The sequence below is a fragment of the Monomorium pharaonis genome, chromosome 11 (assembly GCF_013373865.1).
Source record: "Monomorium pharaonis isolate MP-MQ-018 chromosome 11, ASM1337386v2, whole genome shotgun sequence".
NCBI classification, from domain to species: Eukaryota; Metazoa; Arthropoda; class Insecta; order Hymenoptera; family Formicidae; genus Monomorium; species Monomorium pharaonis.
Genome location: NC_050477.1, coordinates 1,241,968 through 1,256,654, shown reverse-complemented (window position 1 = coordinate 1,256,654; position 14,687 = coordinate 1,241,968). Strand labels below are relative to the sequence as shown.

At 36.0% G+C, this 14,687-nt stretch overlaps 4 protein-coding genes across 7 annotated transcripts; 3 read left to right on the top strand and 1 right to left on the bottom strand.

Moving 5' to 3' along the window:
* Positions 1-16: 16 nt before the first annotated feature.
* Positions 17-3,030, top strand: LOC105830260. Of its 3 annotated transcripts, none has more exons than XM_012669477.3 (3): positions 17-643; positions 2,603-2,688; positions 2,775-3,029. In XM_012669477.3, exons 1-3 carry the CDS (start codon positions 628-630, stop codon positions 2,886-2,888), a joined length of 216 nt encoding a protein of 71 aa, XP_012524931.1. In that variant the 5' UTR covers positions 17-627; the 3' UTR covers positions 2,889-3,029. The 3 variants fall into 3 exon arrangements, with proteins under 3 accessions (XP_012524931.1, XP_036149692.1, XP_036149691.1); XM_036293799.1 differs by lacking the exon at positions 17-643 and adding an exon at positions 656-868; XM_036293798.1 differs by lacking the exon at positions 17-643 and adding an exon at positions 2,309-2,493 and having other exon boundaries at positions 2,775-3,030.
* On the bottom strand, positions 1,757-8,669 carry LOC105830259 (nuclear pore complex protein Nup160 homolog). Of its 2 annotated transcripts, XM_012669472.3 has the most exons (14): positions 8,585-8,669; positions 7,807-8,120; positions 7,609-7,726; positions 6,995-7,524; positions 6,115-6,915; positions 5,613-6,043; positions 5,281-5,502; positions 4,485-5,167; positions 4,059-4,412; positions 3,774-3,956; positions 3,520-3,686; positions 3,218-3,448; positions 3,030-3,133; positions 1,757-2,412 (listed from the first exon to the last, which is right to left on the bottom strand). In XM_012669472.3, exons 1-13 carry the CDS (start codon positions 8,667-8,669, stop codon positions 3,032-3,034), a joined length of 4,221 nt encoding a protein of 1,406 aa, XP_012524926.1. In that variant the 3' UTR covers positions 1,757-2,412; positions 3,030-3,031. The 2 variants fall into 2 exon arrangements, with proteins under 2 accessions (XP_012524926.1, XP_036149686.1); XM_036293793.1 differs by lacking the exon at positions 1,757-2,412 and having other exon boundaries at positions 2,840-3,133.
* Positions 8,670-9,173: 504 nt separating this feature from the next.
* On the top strand, positions 9,174-10,968 carry LOC105830268 (solute carrier family 35 member E3). The gene is made up of 5 exons (XM_012669488.3): positions 9,174-10,040; positions 10,167-10,319; positions 10,407-10,489; positions 10,562-10,700; positions 10,773-10,968. Exons 1-5 carry the CDS (start codon positions 9,549-9,551, stop codon positions 10,839-10,841), a joined length of 936 nt encoding a protein of 311 aa, XP_012524942.1. The 5' UTR covers positions 9,174-9,548; the 3' UTR covers positions 10,842-10,968.
* Positions 10,969-12,065: 1,097 nt separating this feature from the next.
* Positions 12,066-14,601, top strand: LOC105830267 (ruvB-like 1). The gene is made up of 3 exons (XM_012669487.3): positions 12,066-12,506; positions 12,810-13,485; positions 13,775-14,601. The coding sequence occupies exons 1-3, from the start codon at positions 12,366-12,368 to the stop codon at positions 14,326-14,328; spliced, it is 1,371 nt and encodes a 456-aa protein (XP_012524941.1). The 5' UTR covers positions 12,066-12,365; the 3' UTR covers positions 14,329-14,601.
* The last annotated feature ends 86 nt before the right edge of the window (positions 14,602-14,687 follow it).

Here is a 14,687-nt window from a genome sequence, read left to right as displayed (position 1 = left end):
AGCCGGTTCTTCAGCACGCCGCCATGCACTTCGTCGCTTGGACCACGCATTCGCGAATCGCGATCGCAGTACAATATAAATAAAAATCGTCGAGAGCCGCGTTGAAAGATAATGATCCAGATAGCGATCAAGTGCACGTGAGATCGGCGTCGTTCACACGATCACGCTTCGTTCTTCCTCTCTTCCTCTCGTGCTCCTCTGCGCGAGTAGTCCGGACCTCCTCGCAGGACAAGAAAAAAACGCGACTGAAACGCGAGGAAAAGGAGATGAATCGTGAATTCCCGCGCCGAGTGTAGGAGAGCGCAGCGGGCGTATGTATACCTCTACCGTCCGTGTCATCTGAAATCTGTGCAGTGATTTGTATGGCGAATCGGTGTCTCGCGTGCGGCGCAAGAGAGAGGAGCGATTGAACTTTTAACTTTGTTTATCTCTCGCTTGTCGCAAACAAAATGTTATGGTATACGCGCAGCGGCGGCTGGGGTGCGCCAACCGTATGCCGTTGATCACTTCGATCCCGACTTAGTCGATTCTCCACCTCTTGTCTTCAATTCAAGGCACGCACGTATATGTATTCGACGAGATGTCTACTTCGTGAGCAATGATTGGAAAAAGCTTCTGCATGAGAGGATGCACTTGCGTCGAGGTAAGCACGCGATACAATTGCGCCACTTTATCACCAGCTTCGGCGTACAAATGTTATCAGAAAGTCAGTAGGCTGGATCAGGTATCTTGAGATACGTTAGAAAATATGCTGACAGTAGAGGAAATTTGCAATGTATATAATTAGAGCATTTGGTTTTCCTACAATTATTATATTTGAGAATACATCCTCGACAGATTGGAGTCAATTGCATCCTCACGAAAATGGGTAATTCATTCCACAAGAATTATTTAAATTATGTAAAAAATCTATCATTCTTAATTTAATCTTTTTTTCTAAGTATATTAAATTAATAATTATATTTCTATGTATTGTGAAATTGTACAGACATTACTTGATGAGCTAATTGGAGTTTGATCCAAGTCACCTATCTGATCTAGTCTATTTCTGCTAATGTAGATTAATTTTGGTTCATCTTACATGTTATTTTATAGTTCTAAAAATTAAAAGAAAAAGAGCAAATTAAATAGAGATTAAAGTTAATCTGCACTGAGATTATTAATATAATAAAAAATTGAACAATAGAAATCGAGTAGTGTCATCTTGTAAAGGAAGTATTTCATATGAAGCAGCTATGAAATATATAGATTTCTTTTGTTGCCAGTTTGTCATCAAAGGCATTTAGAATTAGTTGTTCTAACTTCTTGATAAACTTACCCATCAGGTAGGCATGTGTCCATCTTCATTTTTTTTTCTTAAATATATAAAGACAGATACATATTTATGATGATGGATTTACCAAGAAGTGGAACAACTGACCCTAAATGTTTCACATTTCTGTTAGCATCATTTAGCAATAGTTTCTCATTAAGAAGTGGCCACACATTTTTTGTAAATTATCGTTAGTAACGCAATAAATTTACACACATACGATTTATGTTAGAAACATATAGAAATATTTAACATTTAAAATATTAAATCTAATGTAATATTTGAATAAATAATTATAAATGATTTTATCGTACATATTATGGTTACATGATAACACAATTTTTCTAAAAGTTACACAGATGATTGTCTCATTTTATTTTTATAATAAATTTTACTTTCTATTTTAGACAAGTATGATAGGATTTAAATAAAAGTTGGAAGTAAAAAATATCGGTTATAATCATAGAGTTACATCATCGTTCTTAAAATGCGAGGTAAACAATAAAAAAATTGTTGATGTTGAAGTTTAATGTAAAAATGGAAGAAATTATTACTTTCTTATGTATAATAATGTTATGCTATCATTCAGAATGACGCAAATCAGGAACAGTCTTTAATGAGAATGTTGTACACAATAAACATTGTTAGATTACAGAAGAGGTAAGGTTGCAGAAATTGCAACATACAAATGGGGGAACATGATAACGTCTATACCTAACTTCATTACATGCAATCTGCAGCTTTTCTAAAGCTGTAGGAATAATAATAAATACTGAAATGTAACAAAAAACAATAATTTAAGATTAAAATCTAAACATTCAACAAAGCATCCTTACCATTAACTGTATTCTAACAAGATGTGTAAAGTATATTACAATCTTCTTGGCACTTTAAATCACCACGCAAACAAATTCCCTTATTACATAATGGAAAACTCACTGTTTAATGGACGTAAAAAAATCAAAATTAAAAAATAAGTGATAATTTTTTTATACTGTTTGCAGTTACTGCATTAATATAAATTGACACAAGTATGTACATCACAGGAGACCAGTTGAGAGATGATACGCGAACTGTAGATACAAAAAGTTTGCTTGATTCTGCAATTGAAAAATATAAAAGTATTATAATAAAATCACCTTACGCCTTTTATAATAGATTTAATCCAAATTGGCGTATAGGTGAGCATCTGATGTGAGAATATAAAAATGTATAAGGATATTTGTTTTTTATATAATAAATTTTTTTCTGTAAATTTTTTGAGGTAATATAGTTATTTCTCTTTTATAGAACCTGAAATGAGACATTATTGGACCGCATCCTTCTTGCTACCAGTTGGATCAATTTTTATTCTTGCAGTGGTCGTTTTGCTAATGGTAACAACTTTATTGCATTTATTGTAATAATCATTTTTTAATGGAATGTTCAATTAAAATTTAAAATTTTTACCATTTAATTGTAGGTATTATTCAAGAGATGTCCTCATACGGTAGCCGCGATTGTTACTACAATGCTCACTACCATTATCATATTAACAATTGTATTGTCACTTAATCACGATCCAGTTTATACTTAATACATTTATATGAAGTAATTATACATATATCAACTGTTATATTATATACATCTTTTTTTCATATGTACATTGAACTGAAAGTTCAAATCTGCTATACAAGAATTTTTGTAACATATTAAATAAATAGAATATGTTACTTACTACTAGGATTGTTCGTTCATTATTTTCATTTTAATCATGTCTTCCGAAACGCGTTCTACCGTCTCCAGATATTTCTTTAATGTTGAATTTAATCTCTCATAGCTCTGAAATATAAATCAGTATATATCATAGGAATTGTAGTGTTAATATAAAAATATATACAATTTAAAAATATACATTTATTATACCTCTATATGAGCCGAGTCTTTACGTAAATGCTCCAATTCATTCAAAAGTACTTCTATGGTATTAAGCGGTAACCAAATGGGCGGCGCGGTAGCTACTAATGGCATTTCAAGACCAAAATGTTCCTTACCACTGCCTAATACCGCATTAATATAATCTATCGCTAAGTCGCTGGCTTCCACTAATCGACCGGTATTTAGCATGAGACGAAGAAGCTCCGAGGCGTTTCGCTTCTGCAATATTTTTATGTGAATATACTTTTCAAATATAAAAATACTCTATTTGTATTGTTTCACTCTCTTACTTTATATGATATTAATAACCACTGTGGCAGAAAAGCTCCATCTTGCAGTAATTTTTGTGCAACAGCTCTATGTAGTTCGCAGTTATCACTATTTTCGTGCTTCAATGTAAAGTACTCCAACAATCTCCACGCGGTGTTTGTAATAGTTGTGTTAGATATTCCAATATCTAAAGAAAAACATGTAATGTCAGTAGCGCCTTGACTAAAAAATATTCCATAGTAACATTTTACAAATTTATAATAACTATGCATACCAAATATATCATTTTGTATTAGCCAGTCCCAGGCGTTTGAATCCTCATGTTGGGTTAATTTGATGCATTGAGAAGTCAAACTTTTGAGTACAGAGGCTTTACTAACTTTAAATTCATCACATAAGTGTAATGCCGTTGCGTATAAACCAGTGCTACATAAAGTAACGATAAGATCAGACAGTTCTGAAAAATATAAAAAAAATAAATTCAATTTTTAATTTATAAAATCTATTCATTTTTTCCTTATAAAAATAAATTATGTAGTTTATTATTAGAAACATTTACCAGTATGTGCAACTATATGTATTTCCGAATTTACTTTCGATATTTTTAATCTTGCATCTACTATATAATACTCTTTCTTGATATCATCCAACTCGAGAACTTCAACTTGTTTCTTTATCTTGTAATGTAACACCTCTTTTCCATCAATACTTCTTTTTTTCTGTGGATTCGACGAATTTATGTCGCCAGGACTGCTCTGATCGATTACAGGCCTTACAATCCATCTGTACTTTTCGTTCACATGATGCAAAGCATTAATACACGCCAGTAGACATTGCGCCTGCTTCGATATTATCGGTGCGGAATGAGGTTCTTGACTCAAACGCATAGCTTGTTCATACATTATGGATGCGGCTATAAAAATTTAATAGAATTTTATAACAGCAATATATGTACATATGTTTAATTATAGAACTAAAAACTCACCTTTTCGCATATTTTGCTTATTGATATGGAAACTGTACAGAAAATTATAATAATTATTTTCCATAAGGTCGACACTTCTAGCTCTACCTTCTACTATTCTCTCGAGGTCTTCATACATATCGACATAGGGAAAAGAAATTAAATCTATTAATAATTTTTTTTCGAATAACGTAACGACCAACTGCCGCAGGCAGTCAACTCTGCGCACAGGATCTGGATTTGCATTCAAGCAATGATAAGCTTCTGTGTGGTGACCCAGACTCAAATGCTGCGCGAATATTATGGAATGAAGCGTCGGCAAGTTTGGATCGTCCGTGTCGGCGGTCGCTATTGCCGTTTCGGCGATCTCTATGATACAGTCGGATGCATTGTGTTCCTCGAACAACTTGATAATTTTCAAGTAATAATGAACCAAATCTTTATTCCTTGACGTTACGTTAGAGTTGAGTAAGGCATCCACTAAAAACATGTCGGTTAATATCCCGTTGGAAGCACGAAGAAAGTGATCACACGCCTTTTGTATCTCTCCCATTTCTAGTAAGGCAACCGCCAATATAAATTTCCTAGAGGCGCTATTCCACTCGCACCATGTATTCAAAAGTCTCACATATTCCTGAACAAGCAGGAATTGGCAACTGGAGAGTAACCATTCGGGGAAGATAAAGTTTCCAGATATCGGCCAACTAATTCCATCGTTCAAGAAAATATTAAGAAACAATAAATTTTTAATTATTTAAACCTTAATATATAAAACTGTTGATACAAAAATTATCTGAAAATTGTTGCTAAAGGATACACAAGTTGTGCGATAAGCGTCACATGGGTCAGCATACTGTAATGCCAAGGTATCAGAGTCATTGGGTCCATATTCGTTTGAGCCATCAGAATATGAGCATGTTTCGCGCCGCTGCTATGAATAAATAACTCTAACAGCGAGAGAGATCGATGCTGCCTCTGTCCAACATTAATTCGCGAATCGACAAGCTTAAGGGTTGAAAGACGCTGAATGCTGGATTCACTGAAATTTAGTAGTTCTTTTTTTATTTTCATATTGTTACTTAGACATCACATAATAATCAGAAATAAAAATTTATATTCTTTATACGATATTAAAACAATAAGTCTTACAGTAATGATTGCGAAGGAGTATACGTTGCCGTCGATTCGCATATCCACGTGACAACGTAGTAAGCTTGAGTAAGTACAACGGTTCTCGGTGCCAACGATGACCTTATAGTATGTAAAGATTTCGAATTAAATATCTCGGGACGCAACAGTATGAGTTGTTGCAGCATCAACAGATCTCTGCAGATGGAGAATCTCAAGAGCGCTATCTGCGTTATGGTTTCCGCTACCGCGGAAATTCCTAGCTGACTACCGAACAGATGACTGACGTTCAATACGATTTTTGAAGTTTCATGATCGTCCTCGAATTGTAGTTTATTTGGCTGCCCGAGATCGTATGTTAAAGCCTCCAGTAACATAGCCATAGCACCCGATATGTCTTTAACGTTACTCAGTTTATGACAGAGTTCCGATTGGAAGTCAAAATCCGTCAGCTATTGTTAACAATGTATACGTTATATAGAATCCTTTTCACATGGGAAAAAAAAAAAATTAAAATACTCACCGGATCGTCGGGTTCCACCATTAATTTCGATAGCAAATCTTCGATTATGATATCTGGACTTCTTAGATGGTACAATTCTCTCTCGATTTCTGTTTTGGTCTCTTCAGATAACTGCTCTCCTAGCATGACCAATGAGGACATCAGCACGATTAAATCTTGGCATGTGTCCTCGTCTTGCGACAAAACGGGCGTTGTCTTGAATCGAGAGATGTAGGACTTGTCGTTGCAGAGGATCAAATGCTCTAAAGCTTCCATAGGTCTTAGAAGTGAGAACGAAGATTTTTTTAGCAACACAACGCCGTAAACACTCGGCAGGAGTAACAGACCCACAGGACGAGTACCGTTGGCGTGATACTGGACGACGCACGAATAAAATTTCGACCAGCATCGATTGGCGATCTCGAGATAATCCTCGTCCATAATCACGTAATCCATCACTTCCGCCTGCATCTCAGCTTCCACAGCCATGCACACTCGTTCTTTCAAGACGGCTGGTGAAAATGTCATTTCTGTTACTACATTGGACCTTCTGTAAATGCTTAGAGCTTTTGTGATGTCTGCTAATGAAAATTGTCCAGGGTGAAAGATGTAATTGATATATGCTTCCCGTGGATCCGTTCCAGGTTCAGTTACAATATAATCTCTATCGCGCGCTTGCTCCAAGATCGCGGTCTCCCATTCGGGATTGATACGATGCGCTAGCGGTAACTGTGCGTGCGTTACCGCTACCGCGTCCATATCTATAGTTCTCCACACGGCCCACAATCTAGTTGGCGTAAACGCAAAGTCCACCAGATGTTGCTGTAAAAATAAATATAAATTCATTATATTTATTTTGTAGAAATACAATGGAAAAAGGCGTATTATTGAAAGTACTCACATCCGGCGCATATAACGTACATAATCTAACAAACTTGAGTATGCCATTATCCTGCACGGGCTTCAGAATGCTAAATTCACATCCTGTGCTAAATTTTAAGAAAGTTCCAAGATATAATTCGTTATCGTTGCCCAAAGCTTTCCTCAGGACGTGGCCTTGCGCGCCTTGAGACACCATACGATTTTCAGTTGCTGCATCCATTACAGCTATACATTGCGTCTTGTCGCAAGACCATACACGTATGTTGCCCTCTCGACACAACGCAAATAGATAGGTGTCATTACCATAACTGTGTATGACAAGAGACATAGCAACGTGTGCCTCGGTATTGCGACCTCTGAACGCAGTAGCTATGCCACTTAAGAATTTGGGCATTATCGAGTCTTGTTTCAACTCGCTGGTATTCACAAAACCCGTGAGCGTGTCTAGCCTCAGGAGCAATATGGTAGCAGAACTGTACGCAAGGGCGAACAGTGCCTTTTCTTGCGGCAATGTAAGCCACGACGCAGCTGCATGAGGCACTGGAGAGTCTGGAAAAAAACATTGTGATATAATGTACCAAAATTAAATTTATTGCATTGCCACAAGTATTGTGCTATATCTTGCAAACTTACTTGTGGCTCCAGCGTTAGAAATAATGTGAAATGTATGAGGATCTCTGGCATTTTGTGCAGAGGCTTCACTGAATATCGATTGTACACTGAGGTCAGTATATGTGCCCAATAGGTTTTCCTTGAAGAAAATTAAGTTGTTAGTAAAGTTTGGTAACAAAATAGTGAATCACAGATGAATATAATGAAATTCATGCATACCTGATTGTGAATCTTATCCGGGTGAGAAAAAGATAGCTTGTGGATGCTGGAAACAGTGACAATCAAAATAATGACAGAGTTCACTGTCTCATGAATAGAAATTCCATCTAGAATCGGAGTATCTGTAAATTTGTATCTCACACGACAGTTGGCAAGATTAATGTCCAAGCTATGTTCAACCAGTTCAAGTACATCATGGCAAATGCGCCAATAAATAAAGCGGTTGCGAGTAAAATACTTGGAAGAATCTTTGTATGAGTAGCCACCTGCCCTCTCTGGTACTTTTATATCTTGTAATGTACTTTGGCTTCCACCTGTAAAAATATGATTCTTATTATCTGCCTCTTGTTAATAAAAAAGTTAAAATAAATATAATACAATAATTAACAGATAACATAATAACGCAATTATACAATTGCATGTAACAAAGCGATATATATAATTACTATTCTATAATTTTAATTTTATCACAATGGAGCAAATTAACATGTGTTTGACGCATATATAAATTTAGAATTAGTCGTGTATGTCGCTTGATGTATGGAGGATTAAAAATCCAAAATCAATTTAAACGGAAATAAGGGGTAGACAGGTGGAGGTTAGACGTGATGCAAAAGTAATATTTCGACTCGCAAATACGATACAATATTATTCCGTAAACGCTGTGCTCGCGCGCCACAGCGAATGATTCTCCGAGATGTTTTTATGTGACATCGCGAACAAAATTTCGATTTGCCGGGCGGTCGAGCCGCGCAATGGAGGTTAGAGCACGCTTCACCTGTGTTTAGAGTGATCTCCTTCCATTTCTCTGGCAGAGTCTGATCCGGCACAACCTCGCGATATCCCAGCGGGAACTCTACCATGTTCCGATGCTTTTCAGGGTGACACTAAAGTGAGTACGTCAATGTACATCACAGAAAAACCGCCGCGAATTTGAGCGGTTATCGAACGGTTTTTGGCGCTCACTCCTCGTGTTTCGTTACGTCATCGAAGTTGTTGAAGACATACGCCCTCACAAGTGAAACTCGAAAAGCCTTGCGCCTTTTACGCCCTCCCGGCAATATTGCGGTTGGAGCAGAAACAATAATTCAAAATTCAAATAGTATTGTTCTTCTTGGAACTTTGAAGTACTTTTGCAAAAATGGTTTGGTTTTAATCGCTTTATACAGCAGTCTAGCTTCTATTACGCATATTAATCATGTATTACAAGTATGCATTAACCATCCAGAATAAAAAAATTATAGACATAGCACGGATAAAGAGACTTAGAAAATTGTGCTTCATTATCTACAGACTTTCTGAACATTGATTATGTAGTTCAAGGTGCACGTTTTATGCACATTGAAGCGCTGGTGGACAGAGGAGAAACACAATGACCGCTCTTCGTCCACTACTCCACAAGTCCACACAAATCTGCTCCACAGACTTTACTGATCAGTGACCAGTAGTGTCCTCCGTAATGTCAATCGTGGTTGTGGTCTGAAATGTTGAATGATTGGGAAGCGGATGATCCAGACACTCGGATATGGCACATCATTCGACATATGCGAATTATGTGATTGTCAGATGGAGCAATAAATGAACCCAAATGGAACGGTCATAGTATTATTGTTAATAATTCTCTAACCAGAATTGTGTATGCGCTTCGCACGAGATGTAACTTGACGTCTTAAGCGTTGTTAACGTCATCGTTAACGGAATTGCTGATTTTTCGCAGCGGCAACTTTATTTGGTTTTCAAAGATGAACAAGAAAGTGGTCGTTGCGTTCTACCTGACGCTGAACATAGCCTTCTCGATTATAATCGTGCTCTTGAACAAATGGCTCTATATTCACATTCGCTTTCCCAACATCACGCTGTCCATGATACATTTCTTCATGACTTTCGTCGGGTTGATAATCTGCGAGAGACTGGATGTCTTTTGCGTCAAGGACATCGACATCAGGGAGATGGTACTAATTGCCATGACGTTTTGCGGGTTCGTCGTCCTGACTAATCTGAGCCTGGCCCACAATACAGTCGGCACCTATCAGGTGGCGAAGATGTTGACGACACCCTGCGTGATAGTGATGCAAATGATATTTTATAGAAAGCGCTTCGGTATGCTAGTTAAGCTAACACTGATACCGATCACGCTGGGAGTTATCATCAATTTTTATTATGACATACAATTCAACATCATTGGAACCGTCTATGCGACGTTGGGTGTACTCGTAACGTCTCTATATCAAGTTGTACGTTGTGTCTCTTATATCTGACTTTTAACAAATGTAGAAGTCAGAATTTAACACATAAGTTTTAGGAATATGCAAATGCGAATGTACAGTTCAGAATATTTCATTCATTATGTTCTTTTACAGATGATAAACAGGAAACAGAAAGAGTTTCAGATGGATCCGATGCAGTTGCTATATTATCAAGCGCCATTATCCGGTGTTATGCTGTTGATTGTTGTTCCAATTTTGGAGCCAGTTGGACAAACGTTTACACACAATTGGTCGCTGTTAGACATAGTATGTGTTTAAATCATTAGCGATAAATTTTTAAGAAGCTTTTTCAAGATTATTGGATAAAATGACAATATTGTACATCGTTTGCAGATCATGGTGATACTATCAGGTGCAGTTGCCTTCTTCGTGAATTTAACTTCATACTGGATCATAGGAAAGACTTCGCCTTTAACGTATCCTTACATTACTGTTATGTTACAAGATATCGACAAACTCGTACGCTATACACTTTAACAAAAATTCAGATATAATATGGTTGGACATTCCAAGTTCTGCCTTCTGTTGTTGGGAGGTTCGTTACTTTTCCATGAAACGTTAGCGATAAATCAAGTCATCGGTATAACACTGACGTTAGTGGGCATTATATTATACGCTCATGTCAAAGTAAGTCCAGCGACTTTTGTGCAAGATTTCTGTCGAGATTTTACATTTAATATAAAAATTTTCATGTTTCAGATGAAAGATAACCAGCCGACAGTACAAAAATTGGAAAACAGCAAAACAAAGCCTCTGCATAAAGTGTGATTCTATTTTAGGAAAGATAAAATTGAAGGAATTGAAATAAATCACAGTACTTAATAACATATAAGTTTTGTAAAGTTTTGCCGCTGAAATCTACACTGCAATAAACATTTATTTATTAATTCCTGAATTTATTCGAATGTTTCTCTAGTTTTAAAATGTCCAGTTACATAATAATCTTGTTAAGAACATAATTATTGTGTAACTTAATTCCATACAATATATGATTACTTAAATGAGTATATTTATTTTGTAAAATTATATTTAATAACTTTTATTACTAGATTAACATGCGATTTCATGTGAAAACTGTTGACTTGTAGTTTATAAGTTCCAGTTTTGATCTCGCTGTCATTCCAATACTTTATACAAATATCTTAAATCGTACGTGAAAGGTTTATTGAAGATTAGAAAAATACCGATGATAAAATATTAAAATAATAACCCATACTTTGAGAATTCATATTTTACTAGATACAAATATAAATTATAAATTATAATTAAATGTTATACTTAGTATAGAGTATAATTTGTATTATAATTAATTATAACTACGATTAATTTCTCATAAATAAAAAAATTTTTTAAATTGATTTTTCGATTGTCAATAAATTATTAATATTCTACATTACGTCTCGAAAACAGATACGAGTATGTTACAATTAAGGTTAAGTAGAAAGCTAAATACTGTAAGTTATATGGTACATTGTTGGGTTTTAACTATTAACGAAAAAGAATCGATGGAAAAACATCTCGAAAGCAAAATGGGTCGACGTCACACCTAGGGCTGAGATAGTTGAACGGTACTTGAAATCAGCGGCAACTTCAAATTAAGATTACGATTTATCGTTAGCTTTTTCCCAGGTGCATCGGACCCAACGGCTCCTTGGCTAAAGTGTTCTTATATATGAAATCAGCCCATCCGTAGCACTATTGAGAAATCTGTCGTTCCATGAGACATCTAGTTTACGAAAAATGTATCAATCCGTCTAGACGCGGACTTTTTGACGGACGGCTTGCAAACGCGATATACTTTTGCATAAATTCAATCGTATCTTTTACGATTGACAATCCGATAAACGCAGCTGTTTGTTTACTTTACCACTCAATGTTATCACAAATAACGGAATGTGTCCGCGTGGCATATTCAACGAACAGATCAATAAAATAATAGCTTACGGGAATGTAGCGCGCAAGCTGCGCGCGCGCTTATATTTTCTGAGGCTAAGTTTACGTTACTTCCGCTTCAGTTACACGATATCACACGATATGCGTTCATTTAGAAATATAACTAATCAGAAGTAAGTGACTTTAAATAAATTGCAGAAAGAGACAAATAAATAAATTATAACGATCGTTGCTGAACTAATTATCGAGTATTGCTTTAACAACACGACCGGAAGCCGGAAGGAGAGAGAAGGGTGGCCTTCGTATCCAATCAAACAAACATAGCTGATTAGCTGCTAGCAACGTGTTTGTTGCCGTTACCGGTTTGTGTCGTTTGATTTCTGCAAGGAGACTGCAACGATGAAAATTGAGGAGGTGAAGAGCACCGCCAAGACTCAGAGGATCTCCGCCCACACGCACATTAAGGGGCTCGGGCTAGATGAGAATGGCTTGGCCATTCAGAACGCGGCCGGTCTCGTCGGCCAGGAATTGGCGCGAGAGGTTAAGTTTTCTTGAAAGCGACGGGAATTACATAGGGTGTTTTCTAGTTTCCAAGAGTATTGTCAAAGAAAATGCCATAGTTTATTAGATAATATTACCAGAGAAAGCGTCTCGTAATTTCTAATTTAAACAGCTCCTAGATCACTAATGTTGTATAATATTTAAATATATAAAAGTATTGAGTGTTAGGGGCTGCTTAAGTCATTTATGTATTATAATGTATTTGATTTTGATTTAACTTGTTCTCGAAGTAGATTACAATTTGTTATAACAGGCTGGTTAAACATAAGGCTTTTTTTATAGGCAGCAGGCGTCGTCGTCGACATGATAAAATCAAAGAGAATGGCAGGACGTGCCGTGTTGTTGGCTGGTCCACCAGGTACAGGCAAGACTGCGATAGCGCTTGCCATCGCTCAGGAACTCGGTAACAAAGTGCCTTTTTGTCCTATGGTGGGTTCAGAGGTTTACAGTTCAGAGATCAAGAAAACGGAAGTCCTTATGGAGAATTTCAGGAGAGCCATTGGTCTACGAATCAAAGAGACCAAAGAGGTGTATGAGGGCGAAGTTACCGAGTTGACGCCTGTCGAAACAGAGAATCCTATGGGTGGTTATGGTAAAACTGTGTCTCACGTGGTTCTTGGATTGAAAACTTCCAAAGGCACAAAGCAATTAAAACTGGACCCTTCCATATACGAGTCTCTGCAAAAAGAGAAGGTAGAAACTGGCGACGTGATCTACATTGAGGCCAACAGTGGGGCAGTAAAGAGGCAAGGTCGAAGTGATAATTTTGCTACAGAGTTCGATTTGGAGGCGGAGGAATATGTTCCTTTGCCAAAAGGCGATGTACATAAAAAGAAGGAGGTCATTCAAGATGTAACATTGCACGATTTGGATGTAGCCAATGCCAAGCCGCAGGGAGGACAGGACATAATGTCCATGATGGGACAATTGATGAAGCCTAAGAAAACAGAAATTACAGGTAAAAGAGAAAATCATCAATATATTATTTATCAGCATAATTTGTAATTATTAATACTTTAAAAAGAATTTATTACAATTCGATATATACTTTGAAGATCTATTTATCGAGTTGTAATAAATTAAAAAATAACGCTTATTGTTTTATTATTAAGTAACAGAATAGAAATACTAATATTTTTTATATCATTTATCTTACATTTTTGTTGGACTTATTTATTAGATTTAGTAAAGATATGTTTAGTTATTATTTAATTAGAAATATATCTAATTAGAATAAATTATTTTAGATAAGTTGAGGAAAGAGATAAACAAAGTGGTGAACAAATATATCGACCAAGGCATTGCTGAGTTGGTGCCAGGAGTGTTATTCATAGATGAGGTTCATATGCTGGACATAGAGACGTTCACTTATCTACATCGCGCGTTGGAGAGTGCCATAGCACCGATTGTCATTTTCGCTACGAATCGTGGCCAGTGCGTGATAAGGGGAACCGAAGACATCGTCTCTCCACATGGCATACCTCTTGATCTGTTGGATCGTCTCCTCATCATAAGAACTCTACCATACTCTAGGCAAGAGATCGAACAGATAGTAAAACTAAGAAGTGTCACGGAAGGATTGCAAATCGATGACGAAGCTCTGTCCGTTCTCGGCGAACTCGGCACGAAAACTACTCTGAGATATGTGGTGCAACTCCTAACACCTGCGGCTCTAACAGCAAAGGTCAATGAAAGAACCAGCATCAAGAAGGAAGACATTGAAGAAGTCAATGCGCTTTTCTTGGATGCTAAATCATCTGCTAAGATACTTACACAAAATCACGATAAATATATGAAATAAAAGTAATTTTACTTACATTTATCAGGAACAATTAGGTTAATTAATTATTAATTAAACATTTATCGATTAAAACTTAACTTTCTTGAGTCTTCGATTAATTGTTTTTTTAATTAAAATTAAAATAATTGTAAATGTAAATATAGTAATTTTAAAAAGTATGTGTCATTATTATAAGGAAATAATTTTATAAATCTCACTTAAATTGAAATATTTTACATAGGAATGTTTATATCAATAAATTCATATTTCATGAATAAAAACCTATAAAACGTATATTTGTTTACCTTACTGCAATTTTTTTAACAACTTTGATTATATTAATACACTAAGTCAATAATTAGACTAAATTAATAACTATT

Coding starts and splice junctions, on each gene's coding strand:
- LOC105830267 (XM_012669487.3), top strand. CDS start 12,366: ATGAAAATTGAGGAGGTGAAGAGCACCGCCAAGACTCAGAGGATCTCC. Junction 12,507..12,809: donor GCCAGGAATTGGCGCGAGAG/GTTAAGTTTTCT, acceptor CTTTTTTTATAG/GCAGCAGGCGTCGTCGTCGA. Junction 13,486..13,774: donor TAAGAAAACAGAAATTACAG/GTAAAAGAGAAA, acceptor AAATTATTTTAG/ATAAGTTGAGGAAAGAGATA.
- LOC105830260 (XM_036293798.1), top strand. CDS start 2,346: ATGTACATCACAGGAGACCAGTTGAGAGATGATACGCGAACTGTAGAT. Junction 2,494..2,602: donor TAATCCAAATTGGCGTATAG/GTGAGCATCTGA, acceptor TCTCTTTTATAG/AACCTGAAATGAGACATTAT. Junction 2,689..2,774: donor CAGTGGTCGTTTTGCTAATG/GTAACAACTTTA, acceptor ATTTAATTGTAG/GTATTATTCAAGAGATGTCC.
- LOC105830259 (XM_012669472.3), bottom strand. CDS start 8,669: ATGGTAGAGTTCCCGCTGGGATATCGCGAGGTTGTGCCGGATCAGACT. Junction 7,525..7,608: donor TTCTAACGCTGGAGCCACAA/GTAAGTTTGCAA, acceptor GTTTTTTTCCAG/ACTCTCCAGTGCCTCATGCA. Junction 5,503..5,612: donor ACTCCTTCGCAATCATTACT/GTAAGACTTATT, acceptor ACTAAATTTCAG/TGAATCCAGCATTCAGCGTC.
- LOC105830268 (XM_012669488.3), top strand. CDS start 9,549: ATGAACAAGAAAGTGGTCGTTGCGTTCTACCTGACGCTGAACATAGCC. Junction 10,490..10,561: donor GGAAAGACTTCGCCTTTAAC/GTATCCTTACAT, acceptor ACAAAAATTCAG/ATATAATATGGTTGGACATT. Junction 10,701..10,772: donor TATTATACGCTCATGTCAAA/GTAAGTCCAGCG, acceptor TTCATGTTTCAG/ATGAAAGATAACCAGCCGAC.